This window comes from Vanessa atalanta, chromosome 13, assembly GCF_905147765.1.
Source record: "Vanessa atalanta chromosome 13, ilVanAtal1.2, whole genome shotgun sequence".
Classification (NCBI taxonomy): Eukaryota; Metazoa; Arthropoda; class Insecta; order Lepidoptera; family Nymphalidae; genus Vanessa; species Vanessa atalanta.
In genome coordinates, this window is record NC_061883.1 from 1,077,320 (window position 1) to 1,095,779 (window position 18,460).

General features: G+C 37.5%; 2 protein-coding genes across 4 annotated transcripts in view; one reads left to right on the forward strand and one right to left on the reverse strand.

Moving 5' to 3' along the window:
• The window catches only part of LOC125068004 (E3 ubiquitin-protein ligase Ubr3), a 69,758-nt gene that overhangs the window by 8,861 nt on the left and 42,437 nt on the right, over window positions 1-18,460 (reverse strand). The window contains exons 6-9 of the mRNA XM_047676938.1: window positions 17,784-17,925; window positions 17,269-17,677; window positions 16,367-16,590; window positions 16,145-16,300 (exon numbers count right to left, since the gene is read on the reverse strand). Coding sequence (XP_047532894.1) covers window positions 16,145-16,300; window positions 16,367-16,590; window positions 17,269-17,677; window positions 17,784-17,925 — 931 coding nt within the window. The remainder of the gene's footprint in view (window positions 1-16,144; window positions 16,301-16,366; window positions 16,591-17,268; window positions 17,678-17,783; window positions 17,926-18,460) is intronic.
• LOC125068005 lies at window positions 1,155-16,096 on the forward strand. Of its 3 annotated transcripts, none has more exons than XM_047676940.1 (10): window positions 1,155-1,744; window positions 11,389-11,524; window positions 12,790-12,927; window positions 13,245-13,459; window positions 13,534-13,626; window positions 14,014-14,141; window positions 14,374-14,613; window positions 14,747-14,878; window positions 15,191-15,360; window positions 15,842-16,096. In XM_047676940.1, the coding sequence occupies exons 1-10, from the start codon at window positions 1,181-1,183 to the stop codon at window positions 16,018-16,020; spliced, it is 1,995 nt and encodes a 664-aa protein (XP_047532896.1). In that variant the 5' UTR covers window positions 1,155-1,180; the 3' UTR covers window positions 16,021-16,096. The 3 variants fall into 3 exon arrangements, with proteins under 3 accessions (XP_047532896.1, XP_047532895.1, XP_047532897.1); XM_047676939.1 differs by lacking the exon at window positions 14,014-14,141 and adding an exon at window positions 13,785-13,912 and having other exon boundaries at window positions 1,156-1,744; XM_047676941.1 differs by lacking the exons at window positions 1,155-1,744; window positions 14,014-14,141 and adding exons at window positions 9,420-9,947; window positions 13,785-13,912.

Below are 18,460 nucleotides of genomic sequence, written 5' to 3' on the forward strand. Positions count from 1 at the left end.
TCACGCCTTTACAAATATCTCGGATATGAAGATTGAGGGATTTTTACAAAGCAATATTTAATAATATATAATCTTTAAAATGGGCTAACCGAATGAAAGAATCTTATTATATATAAATCTATCACTCTATTTTTTTTTTTTCATTTTCTATATACCTCTACTATGATGATATATTTATAAAGTATATGTATTAGCTTGATTTTATACATTTTGTAAGTCAAACTCGAATCATCGAAACGACCATGACCTACGTGTCATTACACGCAACCAACAAACTGCTTCTAAAAACAAAAGAATACCTCAGCCCAGTTGTGGGACATTAACGCTGTTCTAAGTTAGTAACATCGAAGACTGACTTTTGATAAATACTTTATGTCTTTTATAACAACCACAAAACATTTTTGTTATTTAATCTTGGCTTTAAGATGCATTTCCAACGACTATACTAAAAATTAAAAAAAAAAAAATCTTAACTACTCAATTTCACTTCGTCGCCTAACTAATGTTAAAAGTAGTTAAAACATTATATAATTTAAAACATCTTGATAAGACATTAATGCTTTTCGTAAAGAGAATATTCATATGATTATCTTTTATTACAGCTATAAAAATACGATAACAAGTTTGAAATGGATGTGAGTTACAACTTCAACGGAGGACAAAAAGCTTTTGTTGATATTGGAGAGGGTTTACTGACGAGTGTTGCCAGATGACTAGTAAAACAAAAAAAATGGGTAAATTTTTACAAAGTTTTATGTACAAACATTTTTGACTGGTTTAATTTAATAAATTCGATACCAAAAAATACTATAATTACCAGCTTTCAAATAACTTTGCTATAAATATCTATTAGGTATCCAGGTATTTTTTATCGTATTTAATGAATTAATATCAAACGACTACATCGTCTACTGTGAATTAATACGTGACGTAAGGCATGAAAAAGCGGTTGTGCTAATGAGTTTAAGCCTTCTATGAGTCATGAATTAAACAGTAGAACTGGAAATACAACTTTGAATTGAAACAACAGTTTTAACTTGTATATACCGCAACATTGTCACTGATCATTTTTAAAAAGAAACGATAAATTACAAAGATATTTCACAAAGGAAAGTAAATATCGAGGCTGTCCACCCCGTGACCTCACGCGAGACGGCTCAGTGGGAGTCCGTCCGCCGCCATGACGGCTCGCGTGTGTGCCATTCTATTGCTAGCAGCATTCGCTATAACGCACGCGCTCGTCGACGAAGCCGTCGACGTAATCAAACTCGGTATAGACGTAGGCGAGGAGGTTCTTAACTCTTGGGACGTTATTAGCAAACCGTTCAATGTGTCCGGTGGTGTCGAGTTACCCGTCATCAGGAGAAGAGAGAGACAGATACTGGCCCGACTGGCCCAGGTGACGCGGGCGATAAATAGACTTGAATTGAATATAGATAAGAATGGCGCTGTTTTGATGCTCCTGGCGAAACATATCGGTCGCGGTAACAGCCTTGAGCTGAAGCTTCACGAAATGTCAGATCTATTGAGCCGAGTGGCATCAGCTGATCAAAAGATGCGGGAGTACACGAAAAACCAACGGGAATTGGAGCGGAGAACGCTGGAGGATTTCGCAGAGTGGTGCGTCTCGCACGATAGTAGTGCATTGCCCGGTCTTATGGAGCGCGTGTACGCAATGATAGTGCCCCCGCACAAACATCTGCTCGGACAAAGTATTTTACAGATCATTTTAGAAGATCTGCAGGTTAGTATATACAATAAACTTAGTCCCTTTCAAAAATTGATTTACATTGACTGATATTGGGTCTTTAATATTATCCCAATTTAAAATTGTAAATGGGAAAGTATGTTCGTTGAGCCTTTATATTAGACAACGGATCGATTTGACCATTGATTACTATTTATCGAGGAAAATTTAACAAGAGCGAAGAATAAAAACGAGTCATTAATAAAAAAATACCACAAATGTGTTAAACTACTAAAGAAATATTTACAATTAATTCTTTGTAATTCGTAACAATGACGTATACATTCGGAGACAATCGAATGTTTAATGGTCTATAGAGATTGACAATAGTATGAATTGTAAACAAATAATGCTACGTAAACACACTTGCATCGTTGTATTTAATACAAGCGGGTGTCGGGTCGCCCGGAGCCCGGATATCGATCATAGCGTTGTAGCTGCAGCTTGTATCGTATCCGTTGTAGTCTAGCGTTAAGTATATTCCAACGGCAGCAGGACTAAATTGTCATACTTCATGCGATTTGCTTATAGTCCTTATCAATAATTCAACACTAAATTTTCTGCGTAAGACAACTTCACCGACATTCAAAATGATTTTTTTTCATGGATAAACACCGTAGACTATTTTAGAACTCAATTCTCAACCAACGCTGTCATGTCAAGTTCAAGGTCAAAATTGTTGATTGATTTTTACAGCTCCAGCTTTTGGAATTGACATTATATAACAATTACCTGTTGCATATATATGATTTAAATCGTAGTGATATTTATACATACTTATTATATTCGACGAATGAAACTGTATCCAGTGCATATTAAATAATCACAACATTTGTTTCGTTTGATGATTAAACAATGAGACATTTGAATTGTTTCTTTGAACAAGATAACAATATTGAAGGAATGATTACAATACAGAAACGAGGCACACATCCAAAGGTAAATGTGATGCTTTTAATAAATAATGACCAAAGCGAGTTCATTGTCAATAGTACTCACCTTGAACACATCGATATATACGTTTTAACGTTATTCTACACCCTATCAGAAATACTTAGTATGGTTATTATTCGGTTGTTGGATCCAGTAAAAATACCGAAACATAACATCATAGCAACAAAGTTTAGTAGATGGCACATTAGCAATGTAAGTAATGGTCGTCCCATGGCCTATGTATATAGACGGATGTGACTGCTTGCCATTAGTTGGGAATTTGCCAGTCTGTCTAACTATTTTAAAAAAGAAAAATACCTCGTAGTTACGATTTAAGCTTTAGAAATAACTTAAAAATTCATATAAGTATTAAGTTTCATATTCGTCGAGCATAGAATGTCGACCGCGAATTATTTATGTTAGATATATAAAAAAATATGCTAATCGTGGCATAAGAGAACGAACGGTATAGTGACTCATTGAGTTCGCACTCAATTTCAAGTCACGCAACTCGTCTCAGAGTTAAGGAGGTTCAATTTAATAAAAAAAAAACATGAACTGACAATTGTATTTTTCCTCTGAGTTCACTTCTACAAAAAAATTAAAAAAAAAAAACTATTCTCTGTGACTCCATCCTTTTCCGACGCTGACGCTTCACCACTCAAAGTTTCATTACGATAGGTTCGGTAATTAGCAGTTTAGTTATAAAGAAGTAACAAAGAGATATGCCTTGTTAATATTACATAAAATGATATATTCTTTTTTTAACTCAATCATAATACAGCAGAGATAAACCTTAAATCAAATAGTGAGGACAAAGGCAGGTTCCGTTAAATCTGACTCAGTATGGGTAGTGAACGATTATTAAATTACATATATGACTCATTATAAAGACACAAACGAGATTATTATAAACAATAACTGACTGCTTTATAAAAAGGATGATATAATCTATTTACAATAAATAAATAGGTTATTAAATTAAATAAATATTATTACTGACATTACTCTTTACACGTACAATAATGGCCTTTATGTTTTTTGCATTAAGGATCATTATTTGTATTTACGTCATGTTGACGTCATTAATTAAATGCCATCTATAGAAATAGCTTTGTTTATTGTCCTTCCTTTGTTCTTATTTCATTTCATAATGGCATATAATTACGTATTAGTTATATTTTAATTATATTCGTAGGCGATGGGCAAATGTGCAACCTTATGGTAAGTGATCACCACAGCCCATAGACATTGGCGCTTTAAGAAATATTATCCGTGTGCCACTAACCTTGGGAACTAAGATGTTTATGTGAGTGCCTGTAGTTGTACTCACTTACGTTTCAAGCCGTAACATAACATTACAAAAGTGTAGCTGTTTGGCGGTAGAATATCTGATGAGTGGGTGGTACACACCGAGACGGGCTTGTAAAAAACCCTACCACAAGTTTTTATATTTCTTATAAAATATTAACAGCCTATAAATGTTACAATTTTGGAAAAATCTTCCTGTTTACTCTATAACCACCATTTGTTGCAACCTTGCAAGAGTGAATTAAAATCCGGCAGAATAGCATCCTATACGGCTCGATGAACACGAGATGAATCATAAACACAAAGCAAATCAAACATCAGCTATTGAGCTTGCGCATATTTGCACATTCGATCTTCGGTTAAAACCCACGTGTTTAGTTCTGCTCGTCTAATTGCAAAATTGCAATTCTAGTTTATGTCATGGGGTACCTAACATCTGGCCCTCCCACACAGGGTAAAGCCGCGAACGAACTAATTTTTTTTTATATTTTAACTCTAATATATTTTTGTAGTGACGGCACCATGAGGTAATATAAATAAATTATTCGAGGGGACATCGTGTGAGTCACGAGCGGAAGGGTCAATCAACTGTACCAATGATAATGTTTTGCTATCAAAGAAACATTTGCGTTTAACATGAAATTAAATAAAATTAGTTTTAGCGTACGCACTATTCCCGAGCTTATTCTTTAATATATATATAGATTACTCGTTTAATTAATCACGAATATTTGTATTCAAATTGAATACATGAAAATCGGCTTCAATGTTTGTGCGATAAATAAATCCAAAAAAAATTAATAAAATAAATAAAAACGTATATTTGAAAGTGTCGCGCGAAGTTATTTTCATTAGATAGACCGCTCTATGAATTGTTTATATAACATCCAATAATTAACTATAAACTATTCAATAAGTAATTCTACGAATTTTGAGGACCGGCGGAACCATAATCAGCAATATAAAACAGACGTCTATAATGATCATGCAATGAAACAAAACATATCATTACTTCACAATAACAATTATAAAGTGGTCAATTTAGTGTGTTTGTTTTAGATTTATTCATTTATTTAAATTTTATTATTTAAGTCTTATTTCATTCTTAAACGATCGTTTATAGTTCGAAGTTCGAAGCATAGAGCTAGTCTTAATGTAATGGGCATTTTAGTCGCTAGTTTGAGTTATACGAATTATACATTAGCAGCCTGTAAATTTCTCACAACTGGGCTAAGGCCTCCTCTCCCTTTGAAGAGAAGGTTTGGAGCACGCTACTCCAATGCAAGTTGATGGATACACATGTGGCAGAATTTCGTTTAAATTAGACACATGCAGGTTTCCTCACGATGTTTTCCTTCACCGTCGAGCACGATATGAATTATAAACACAAATTAAGCACATGAAAATTCAGTGGTGCTGCGAAATCATCGGTTAAGATGCACGCGTTCTAACCGCTGGGCCATCTCGGCTATATTATACGAATTATAGTTAAGTTAATAGTTACTTATCTCTTTGGTCTCCTTAAAGATTTTTTTTAAATTAGACTGTTATTCGTTATTCAAATGTTTCGATTAATATAGATATTGTTTTGATAGGTTGGTAGGTACCTACCTTCTGTTTAAGGGATCGCACACATTCGTGCAACCATGCGTGGTGAAAGCGATAAACACAAAAAATATATATCCCGCTGAGTTTATTTCGCCGGTTCTTCTCAGGTCCGAGGTGCTAAATTCCGAACCGGTGGTAGATTTTTGACAATCAATAAGCAAGTCTAAACACTTCTATATTGAATAAAGATTTTTGACTTTGACTTTGAAACATAATCCGATATTATAATGTTCTTTTAACTTTTATAATAATTTAGATAAAAAATACACTCGGTTTCTATCTATTTCCAAATCGGTGGTAGATTTGTATAAAATATTATAAATGGTATCGCTTCGCGGTATCTCTCGCACCGGAACGCGCGTGAATTTGTGTTCTTGTAAATAATGAGATGTTAACTTGAACAAAGAACACAAAGCAATAAACCGACAATGACAACAATTTTAAATCAAATGTATGTAACGTATTATTATAAATCACAAGATTTACATGCAGTCTGAATCTCATATACATTTAAATTACCTAAAATGTATTATATATGGTATGGACTAATATAGATTGACACTTTGGATTTCACTGGCATTGAATGAGACTCGTAATTATACTATATTCCAACCTTAAGAGGAAAAAAGCCAAATAAACAAGATTTGTCTGCAGATTGACACGAGCTTGATTAATCTATGATATACACTATGGATTTGTAAAAAAATGGCGTTTCGAACGTGGACGAAATTGTTATCATAATTTTGGAAGTAAAATGTAAGTGGAAATAAGTAGCTAAGTGTAATATAGTTGTATTATGAATAAAGATAATCATAGACTTAGTAGTGCACAATATAGCCGAGTTATTAGCGAATCGCATGAATACGTAAATGTAAGGTTTGTTTATCTTTTTTCCTACTTCCATTTTAATATGCTATAGTGTCTTAGCATGCGTGACACGATTAACACAAGAGTAGAGACAGCAAAAAAAAAAAACAATCGACATTATATAGCTTTTGTTTTTAATTTTTACGTGGAGGGGCGCCTTAATTGAATAGATCTGAACAGTACGAATACAGTAGGTATCAGATTAACAGTGCAGAGTACGGCGTATGATACATATATAGGCCAAGTTTGTTAAGCCAACAGCCGCGTATCAGCTAGGATCGTAGGTCAAGATTCGATACGAATGTTTACAACATCTTTTATCCTATAAATCACGCAGTACACTTATATGACACTTTACTATACTATACATACTATGTATATTAAGTTAAAAATATTATAACATGAAAATCACTCTAAATATAAAAATAGACAAGAGAGCTTTTAAAGACTACTACTTATTATATGATACATAAATGTATTCTGGGATGTTGAACTGCCTCACTCAACATTTAAACTTAAGAGTAAATGAGTTGAACTGAGTTTAACTGTGACTGAGACTGAACGTGACACAGAAATGCAAAGTATTGCTGTTTTATTAATGACTCTATAATACTCGGCCAAAGTAGCAATTAATCGGATAGTAGAACGTCAATAGGAATGACGTAGATAATTTCGGAATTGAATAACATAAAATCAACAGAGGCGATGGAGTTGCGTGGGAAAGGAAACTTTAATTTATATCAATAAACCCACGAACGCGCCGCAATGTGAGTAAAGTATACATGTAAATTATGTATCGCTTGATAAGCGATAATTTCGACGAGTAAGCTTTGGGATTACTTGTAAAATCAAGCGTTACTAATTTAATCGTCACGTCGCCATAAATAGATTGCTTCATTTTATTTGTAAAAGGAGCAGCGCTTTCTTCGCTACATAGTCTACTAGTATCTAGTATTCCTTAGATAATAGGCATAAAAAAGTAGCCTAAATCCTTTCTTGGTGTTCAAGCTCCTTTCATACTAAATTTTATCAAATTCGGTTCAGTTGGTCGGCCGTCAAAGATCAATAGATAGTTAGACAGAGTTACTTTAGCAAATCTTATGTAACAGTCTTGTTAAATAGTCATTTAAATTATTAAGATTTTGTCTAATTTAAAGATTCAATTCCTATATTTATTAGGTCGTAAATCTTTTCTACATATATAAAAATATATACATTCTTAACTATAAACATAATACGTACAACTGGATACAATAACTACAAACTATATACCTTTTTTTTTTCGCTGGAAAAACGCGTTACGCGTTTCCCCCACGTGGAAGTGGGGGAGTATGTGGGACTTGCCGGTGCCCAAGATGTTAGCGGCACACCGGAATACCCACTAAAAACCAGCGGTACCCTCTCCGTCTAATCGGTAGGCGCCACGGGATCGCTTTCGCATGCTACCGTGAACGAACTATATACCTATACCTACATGGGTATCTACATTGAAGCAAACTGTAAATACGTTATGAATAATTCGTAACAATAAACACTGCAGAGAAAACAACAAACAATCGGACGGCTAGTCAGCATTACTTCGCTGAAACGAGTGTAATTAAACAAATGACCCCGAACATGAAACGGACTTGGGTATTTGTATAAAGGATGATCGCAGGCGTCAAAATGTTGTTTACTATGATGTTGTTAGTTGGAAACGGTAGTAGTAAAGTCTACGCGCCCCATGTGGTTCCCTACTTTTTTAATACCCAAGGTATTAAAAAAGTGATCTCTCTCGTGTGAGACACACGTCAAGTGATCAAAATAATCATTATTGAAAATTTGAGGAATACATAAATATTGTTTTGGACATATTTCGTCTTGTATTATTTCTACTTTATATTAATTGATAACATACGCCAATAACTAGCTAGCTATAAAGAACTGAAAGACTGTTTTGTCTATACCTAATTATACATACATCGTAATATTTTACGAATTTTATGTATATACTAGCTGCTCGATAGAATTTATTATTTATAATTGTTTTCCGATCCCAGCACCGTACCGTGTCCTATCGAAACCATCGAACCACTCAAATACACACAAAAATTTTCATCGACATCGTTTCTACCGTTGGGAGATCAGTTACATACATACATATATACATACATATATATATATATATGTATGTATTGAGATTGCATTAAGCCACCCTCTACAATCGTAATATAAAAACACTAAAGCGTATGATCCATTACTCGGGATTCAGTGTCGGTGTCAGCTGACGGAGCATACGAGCGAGCAAATAATAATAACAGAGTCGCAATCACAGAGTTAACCGGAGTCGCCATAGTGACCCTTATTCCCGGGCAATAAGGATCAATGTATGTGCAAATAAAGATTACGCTTAGTTAACAATATTAACATGCGGGTCGGTAGTGTTGTATTATCTTTCGGCATATACATGTCGATTTAATTTACCGAATAGTAAATATTTCAAGTTAATTTTTGATTATTGTATGTAATATGCAACATTATTATGCCATTGGGAAGCGACAGAGTCTGTAAGTTCAAGAGTTATCCTTATATTTATACCTAACAACGTTTACATTAAACAACTACAGTTAAGGATAGATTTATGAAGTACAAACTGTATTTAAATACTAATCATAAATAAGGATGCATTATTTAAAACTTTAAATTTATAAAACATTTACTTGAAACAACTTTACAATGTATTACAACATTATACTCATAAATAAAACGCTACCAACTAGTAGCGGAAAATGTAAAGTGAAAGTTACGTCGTAACGCATCAAGGCCAGCGACGTGGTAATTTGTATTAGATTCAACGCTTATTATGCATTGGAGTTATAAAACTCGAACGATGTGAATATATTTTTTTAAATCGTCCTCGATATCGATAAGTGTTCGTCGTCACTAGTGAGACCGCGTCCGTCTAACCGGCTGTCCCCTCCGCTCGTCAGTGCGCCTCCGGCCGCGACGTGAACCGTTTCACTTTGCTGTCGAAATGAAATACGCAGCGCTTTTTGCGCTGCTCGCGGTCGCCAGCGCTGGCGACCCTACCGCTGTGGACAATTTACGCAATACGTTTTACGAGGTCGAAAAGGCACTCTGGAAGAATGTCACGAGTTCCGAGTGGGGTGCGGCGGGCGTCAGCGGGGACGTCGAACTGACAAAGGCCTTTGTCACTTTCGATGAAAAAATACAATCTGTCCCACCACCCCCTCGTGGACCGCACGACACATGGCTGTGGGCGAAGGCTACAGAGAAGATGCGTGTTATAGAAGGATATTACAAAAACTTTTTGACGTTCATAAAGCGTCAGTCGCAGCCCGGCGCGGTGCCTGCGCCCGTCAGGGAATGGTTGGATCTAGCGGAAGGTATTCTCATGGACCCGAAGTCCTCCGTCGCGCAAGCTGTGAGGAAAATTCACGACCTACTCGAATACGGCGACATGTTCCGCGGTATATTGCAGGTATATAAAATGAAGTACACATTACTAACTTCAAAATGAATAAATATGAAATATCCGTTCAATATTCAATAAGGATATCAGAAAGTAACGTCGACAAAGGCGGAACGAAGTCGTCCGAGTGACCGTGTTTGGACGGATGTCAGTGACCCAATCACTTTGTTCTTTAGGTTCTATGATCTTGAGTAACTGTTGTTAAATGTGTAGCATACAAATATAACGTTAATTAAAATACCTAAGTGGCTTCATATACTTAAAACAGCACGAACGTTACGTCATATAATGCAAACGACCTAGTTATCCAGTTTTGTTAGCGAATTCTTGTAATTGGAATAAATCGAGTTGTAAATAAAATAACTCATCTAAATTAACGAATTGTCACGTCGATTATGCTTACACACATAAGCACGCGCGCACACTAATACGTTGATAAATATAAACAAAGTCCGTAACATCGTTTCAATATAAAAAAAAAAAAACATAGAATGCGGCGTGGACCCTTATAAGTGTGCAATCTTGTTACGCGGTAGATATTTTTATTACTACGAAACCGAATAAGTGCTTTCGCTTAGTCAACGATACAATTATAATTTATATATATACATGTTCCTACTTCACTTATAATTATTTCTTGGTAACACACGTAATCGTATGAAACTTTAGAACCGTCACAAATAGTATTTTTTTTTATCTTTTTTGTTAATCACGATTAAATAAATAAACCACAAAATAATTCACCTTCTCTATAAATATAAGTATATATACACGAGTGACGTTATTAAATCATTCTTGAAATATATAAACATGAAGTTCCGTTTCATTTTAATGTGTTTAAACATATTACATTAAGTTACAACATGTTTAGAGACCGGCAAATAGAATAGTAATTAGAAAAATATTAAACTAATTATTAAAAATATATAAAAAGCATTAGCATTAGCGGCCTGTTAATTTCCCACTGCTGGGCTAAAGGCTCTCCCTTGAGGAGAAGGTTTGGAGCATATACCACCACACTGCTCCAATGCGGGTAGGTAGAAAAAATATATAAATAAGAGATATTAAAATAGTTCCTGGTCTTAGATAACTAATTAGTTTTATCGATAAGTATAACATTTTACTTTGAAAAAGCAAAGATTCATAATTATATTTGTAAATGTTTATTTTATTATATAGTATACGATTTTTGTTTTATATGTTTATATGCACAAGTAACTATCATCACAAATCTCAACTTAAAAAACATTAACTCAAGCACTTGTGAATCGTAATATTACAAGGTTAATTTTATAAAGCTACAGATCACCATCGCCGGTTCAAAATATATATCACGAAGAACCGTCAAGAAATCCAGTACTCTTTTATTAAATAAATCTAAAATTCATACATTTTACGTATTCCGTATAAACATTACCGAATATTAATGTCCAAATATGATAAATTCCAGGAAGAACAACTATGCGATATGCAGATGTCCCCCCACCAGCTGATATATGACATGTACAACACTATATCCCTGACCGAGATAAAGGGATACGCAATGATGCAGTTCTCGTGGATGCTGCTCAGGATATACGGCAAAGGTATTTCAATCAAACATAACACTAAACACTCCTACTCCAAACCTCGATTCAAATTTAAGAAGTAAAAAACCTAAACTACGTCATTATTGCAGCATGAAATTTCTTTAACGGCCTAATAACTACATTTAAACAACTTAATTAGTAATGAGTATGTCATCCTATCTATTACTTTTTATTGTATTTCATCCTTCTGTCCTATCAATTCACTATACGATATAGTGGATTATGCTTAACACAAGTACTGAGAATTGCTCGACTAAGAACCCGTATAAATTTAATTGGCCCGACTGTTCAAACACGACTTATTAAAACAAATAAAAAATTCGAGCTCATAAAAAAAAATCACGCATATATATTTCACCCTAAGGTTACGTATTTATTCTTCAAATTTAAACGGAACCAAACTGAGTCGATATGAGAACTCAATTAAGATTTTTTTGTTTTTGAAGTAAAAAGAGTATGACCATACTTTAATCATATTTATATTTTAATAAGCGATGTTAACTAAAGAGTCGACAGGATCTTAGGAATTTTAAATTCACAGTTATTACAAACAAGATCGAGTTAATCAAAATATAACTATTACCGTGCGCGTCTGTTATCACAACTCACGTTCTCATCATTCACGATAATCATGGAGGTACTAACGTACAATAATAACTTTAATAACATTTTAGCATTGAACATAACAGAGAACATTATTATTATGTACCTACTTAGTTTCCAATCAAGACAAGTTAAATTAAAAAAGTTTGGAGCTTTTATTTAAATTTCGAAGCACTGTGAACATTGTGAAAATGAAAACACGTGGAAACTTCCTCCTATAATTCATCGTGTAAACATTATTTATCAAATAAACAACACACACGCTAGCCTTATTTCACCTCAATCGGTGAATGAAATGAGTTGAAAATCATTTAAATAATAATATTATAGATACTAAACATTAATATTAGTATCGGCCTTCCGTATAAACATTAGCTAGAGGTTGTTGATTTAAAACTGATCTCTCTTTTTGTCATTATCGAATGGTTATTCGATAGACGAAGACGACACTATTAAACTAATCACATTTTTGAAGAATTCTATAGTATTTTAAGCAAATAAGATCCAAATATCAGAAAGTATGTTTCGTTTTAAATTAGAATAAACATGACGCGGCTGTTTCGCTGCTTTAAATTGAGTCTTATCTAATTTTGTCATTATAAGCCATTGGTGTGTCAATTTTGTGTATCAATTTACTAAAAAATATTTAAACATTCCAGGAAACTTTACGCAGGAAGCGAATCTGACGCGAGTGAGATACGCCGAAAGGACGTCGCGTATTGCGACCGCCGCCAAATCTACACTCGCGATGGCCAAACGGGATCTGTATAGATGTGATCCGAAAGAACATAAACTAGGTAACAGTATCTCCTCTGAACTTTCATAAATACACAGGAACAACAAAAACTATTATAATGATTATTTTTGAGGTAGTAAACTCATTGGAGAAACGATTGTCAACTAATTAAACAGGCACTTTTAAAGCAAATCATAGCGAGGGTTGAAACGCAGGGCAAAGTCACGTCCGATTGTTTTTTTTTTTTCCTTTAAACCCTTAACTTTGGAACTTGGCTGCAAACAACTGAGGAACGAAGCATCGTTTTTAAGATTAATCAAACTTCAACGTTATTGAATAAAACTCGACCTATTCAGCAATTTATTGAATAATTTTCAGGAGAAACGTACGAGGAAGTTACCAAACTGCTTCAGGGTTACATAGAAAACGAAGTGAACTTGAACACTGAAAAGACTTGCAAGGAGAACTGTGCGTATTACACGCTTACTGAGCGACACGGCTGCATCGAAGGAGAGTACTGTGAAAGACAATCGTGCAAGGGACGAATCATCGACTGCCAGTATATCGACTCCGATATGTGGGTCTGCCCGGCCGTGAGTAGCAATACTGTATCAATTTTTAAATTACACAATTACGCAAATATCAATATAAAAATAATGTATTACAGGGTAGGAACAGCCCACGTCGGTACGAATGGATCGAATACGAAAACGGTAGGACATTCGGACAAGCTGGTACGTGCACGCGAGGGAAGACAAAGGTACACTTTAATTGGTTTTTGTAAACTGTTAACTAATGCATTATTCAAATTGCTTTAATCCTTACGAGATAGCTTATTTAAACTTCGCTGAATGCGACGAAGATGTCAAAATTGATCGTAAAGTGAAGTGGATGTTTTCTAAAGAGATTTCTGTTCAGGTCGATTCTTGGTGGCGTTGGTTGTTTTGGCATTGCTCCTACTGCATGTGCCTCTGCGACGAAACCAGCCAAGACTCCCACCGTTATTTCAGTCTTTGGGATAGCACATCTGACGTTAAGAACAACAAGTTAGTCCCTAAACTTTGGGACACCCGCACACTATTAGGGATACACTTGCTGTTTAAAGAGACAACGATACTGTTTATCTAATCGCAATTTATCTCCAAAGGTCGACTCCTGGTGGAAGTGGAATCTTCTACATTGCTCATACTGCTTTTGTCTTTGTGAAGACGATATCCAGTCGTCTGAACGAACCTTCAGCTTACGAGAAGCGTTGGCTGAGATTGAGAGGAACAAGTCAGTAATAACTGACGGCGGCACATTATTTTTCGGGAGCACATAACCTTACATGTTATAGCTAACTAATCATAGACTTCCGACTTCTTTATTTTGGGCTCTTGTTAAATCATTTCAACCTCACGGTAGATATCTTAAGCTTATTGTGCTAAAAGCATGGGTGTGCGGGTGGCCATACTTCATTATAACCAGCTTTAAATATATATTTATGCATTATTATTTTTACTAACAGGGTCGTTACTGGCTTACGTCTCGTGAAGCACGGAAGAGTATTCCATCTACAGATAAGTGAGGGTTTCTTGGGGGAGAGAGGAACCATTACACCCGGAAGTTGGGTGCCGCTACAGAAGTTCGATATATCTGAGCCGGGAATTAGGGAAGGAGAAGACTACCACAAATTGACTTACGAGAGGAGAGCTATTGATTTAGACGAACTGGACTCACCAACGGGGCATATTTTAACCGGTGTCAGGTAAGTGCATATACAAGAAACAAGACATACTGCCGGTTTTTCTCGTTAAAACTAAACACTACATTTTGACCCGGTAGAACTTTAACTGATAATTTGGTATTGTATATATTTTAGTAAACTAAAATCCTTCTAGATTCCGAATGATCGGTGCCCATTTGCACTTCGAAATTCGTTCGACACCCTTCAACTACACAACTGGAAGACTGTCACCCGATCGAAGCCAGTGGATCAGCAATGACAACACGGAGGGCGCCGAAACCCCAAGGTGAGTTCAAAACGAGCTACAGTGAAACGTGTCCTCTAGGAAACTAAATTTAGAACACACAACACCTCATATACCATAACCATGTACTACCAAATCCGTCGCAGATACGGTCGTCAGATCGAAAATATATTTATTGAAAAATGCCTTCAAAAACTCTCCTGAACATAATAGGCCTTAAATAAAATTTCACAATACCCAATAGCAGTGAAATTAAGACGAATCGAAGGCGAACCCAACGCCAACAATCAAATAGGTAAGCCCCCGAGCAGCCAACACACGAGACAGCCCTGACCAACTGTCCGGCGGCCGCAGGTCCCGCCTGGCGCTGCTGCGGCCCGACGTGCCCACGCGCAGCGCGGCGCCGCTGCCGGTGGACTCGCGGCACGACCAGTACGTGGAGTTCGTGAACAGCGACTTCGACGCCGACGCGGCGCAGAGCACCGTGCCCTTCGTCGACGTGCAGCCGCTCGAGCCCATGAGAGGTGCGCCCGCATCGCAGTTATATTATCACTTTTAATATGTCGATTGCTCTGAACGCTGACGCCTCTGCGCGGTGGCAATAGACCGACCGAGCGTCGCTTGACCTTGACATATTTATTTGCTGTCATTAGTCTATGGGTACTACGCGCTTGCGTAGCTCGTACTCGTGGCTACCTAGTGTCGACGACATTGTTACGTAATTTGTTTGTTGAATACAGCCAGTCCTAGGCCGGTTAAATATGAATGAATATTGGATGCCGTTTACTCACTAGCCTTACAGGCACTTTAAACCGTTTTAATTAATATATATGCATATAAATTTTGATACGTGTACCAATTAGCTCTGGGAGGAAACTTTCTCCGAAGAGAAATTTATAGATTATGATCATATTTTGTGGTTGTTACATATATATCGTACGTATAAAAATTAGCCAACATAATATAAAAACATAGAATTATAACGCTGCTATTGTTTATCGTCAGGTGCGGCGTTACTGAGCGGAGCGGGTATCATACATCGCGGAGCGAGAGGCTACGGAGGCTTCGTCGCGCCCAAGCTGTTCACGTACGACTACTCCCGCCACGTGAGGGCTCAACCGCCCCCCGACAATATACAAGAGGAGGAATCACCGGATGTGATTCTGCCCCTTAATAATTTCTAATTACGCATAGGTTAATATTTTGTATACTCATTCTAATGTAGTGTAATTTGATAAATAAAGCTATCTCTAAGTCGAACCACTATTTTATTTACGACCGAGTAAATATGGGCACGTCGGCACTGACCTGCACGCGCAGCGGGTGCGCGGCCAGCAGCGCCAGCAGCGCGGGCGGCGGCAGCACGTCGGCGGCGCGCAGCCCCATGGAGCGCACGCCGGCGCACAGGAACGCCGCCAGGTAGCGGTGCAGCGGGAAGTGGAACGACGCGTGCATCATCTCCGTCTGCGGGCGGCGCGGCCGTTAGTGGCGCGGGCGAGGGGGCGCGGCGGGGGGCGGGGCGGCACTCACCCGGCGCGCCGCGAAGTGCACGGCGTCCAGCCAGTCCTGCAGGTAGCCCAGCGCGGCCGACACGATGCGGCGCGCGAGCGGCGCGTGCGCGGGCTCCGTGAGGTGCGCCAGCACGCTCCACATGGGGTAGGCGGCCGCCTCCAGCTCGCACGAGAAGGCCGAGTAGTAGCTGGACGGCTCGAACTCGATGTGGCCGCCCGTCTCGCGGATGTTCACGTTCATGCCTGTCGCCCGGGTGGCGCGTTAGCGAGGTCGAGGGCTCTCGTTCCCGATGTAAAGGATTTATGTGCTTATCGACACATGGAGTCGAACTTAACTTTCGAATAAAAAAGTTACTGCCTTCAAGTTCTATTCGAGGTTCTGTTACTACCGGAATGCCGGATTAGCATTCGGGTAGTAACAGACCTGTAATATATATGCAATGTTCTCAGAATATATGGGGTAAAAAATTTAAGCTATAGTTACCGTTGGCACTGAAATAAACATTGAAGTACTACTAAAAATAAGTCCAGTTCTAATACGTATAACCAATTCCAAATACAGAAGAAGAAAAGATAAATACACATCTTTGACCTTAATTGATACGGTATTGCTAGGAATCTTAATCAATGGTATTAATTATGGATTCGTACCAGTAACAGTTTGTGTTACTTCGAAGAGATAACAAAAACAATTATAGCCGTTGCTACATTATTGGCAGATGTAAGAGGTGCACAAAGTAAGTTGTTACTGTAATATATAGAAACCAATCAGTTATAGTCTCGAAAGATTCCACTGGTAAAATCTTATTTTCTACCGACATCTCTCGGCGCTCAATACAAATTACAAATAATCCGTTGACAGTGCACAATCTTTTCGGCATAAAATACTTTCGTATCCAGATCAATCAGATGACGCAGTACCTTGCAGCATGGACAGGAACTCGAACCACATGTCGACGAGCGCGTCGTCCTGCAGGAACAGCAGCGCCACGCTGCGGTGCGACAGCACGTTGTTGAAGTCCGACACCAGCGGCCAGTAGCAGTGCTCCTTCATGACGCGCTTCGTGCAGTCGATGACGTAGTGGAAGTTCTTCTCGGGGTCGTGCAGCGTGTTCTGCACGAGGATCTTGCCCATCATGAGGCGCAGCGACAGCACCATGACGTGTAGCAGGTGCAGCTGCTGCACGCAGCGCAGGGCCAGCGCCTCGTTGGAGAACAGCTGCACCGACATGTGCACGACGCGGTTGGACAGCGTCTCCGGGTCGGCCGAGTTCTCCAGCACGAGCGGGATGCGCGCGTAGTGCATCACGAACGTCCGCGTCAGGTGCTCCTGCGGCAGTCGTACGGTTACGGTTACGGTTACGGTTACGGTTACGTTAGTCGAGGGCGAGACGGATACAAATATGTTCGCTGTCGTGCCGTTGGCGTTCTCGTACCTTATAGTCTTGATCGGGCAGCATGTTGAGTAGGAAGCAGACGACGTTTTGCGGGAACTCATACTTAAATGTCCAGAAAATGAATTCGTCCAGAAGCGTGTTGTGCTGCAGGCGGGGCGCCAGCGCTGGCAGGTGTCTGTATCTGCGAACCGAATGAAAATTTAGTTTGATAAAAAGTTTATGCTAAAATAGAATTCATGAAAATAACAGGCACAGAATCCAGTAGCGACAGACATTACATCTGTGCGACAGTCAAACTCGAAAAGCTAAGATAACTTTATAAAATATTCTGATTATACACATTTGGAATAGAAGGATGGCTATAGATTTACGACTATTATTTTCGATAGCAAACAAATTAAATGAAAAAAAAATTAAAATAAAAAAAAAAGAATAATTTAAAACAAGAGAAGTCGTACGCCGTGACTTAATAAAAAAAAATGTTAATCATAGAGATTATATTATATTATTGTTGCATAAAAAAATAATACATATATATTTTTAATAATTTTACGTGGAGAAATAAAAATGTATAGCTTTTTAATAAGATAATTTTAACAAATATAATCTAATTTGTATTTTTTTTGCTGTCGTTACTCTTAGTTATCTCATGCATAATAAGACTTATTGTAAGTGTCACGCCAGTCACCTATACTAATGAGCGCGCCTTCGTAAGT

Coding starts and splice junctions, on each gene's coding strand:
- LOC125068005 (XM_047676940.1), top strand. CDS start 1,181: ATGACGGCTCGCGTGTGTGCCATTCTATTGCTAGCAGCATTCGCTATA. Junction 13,627..14,013: donor GCACGCGAGGGAAGACAAAG/GTACACTTTAAT, acceptor TTATCTCCAAAG/GTCGACTCCTGGTGGAAGTG. Junction 15,361..15,841: donor GCCGCTCGAGCCCATGAGAG/GTGCGCCCGCAT, acceptor GTTTATCGTCAG/GTGCGGCGTTACTGAGCGGA.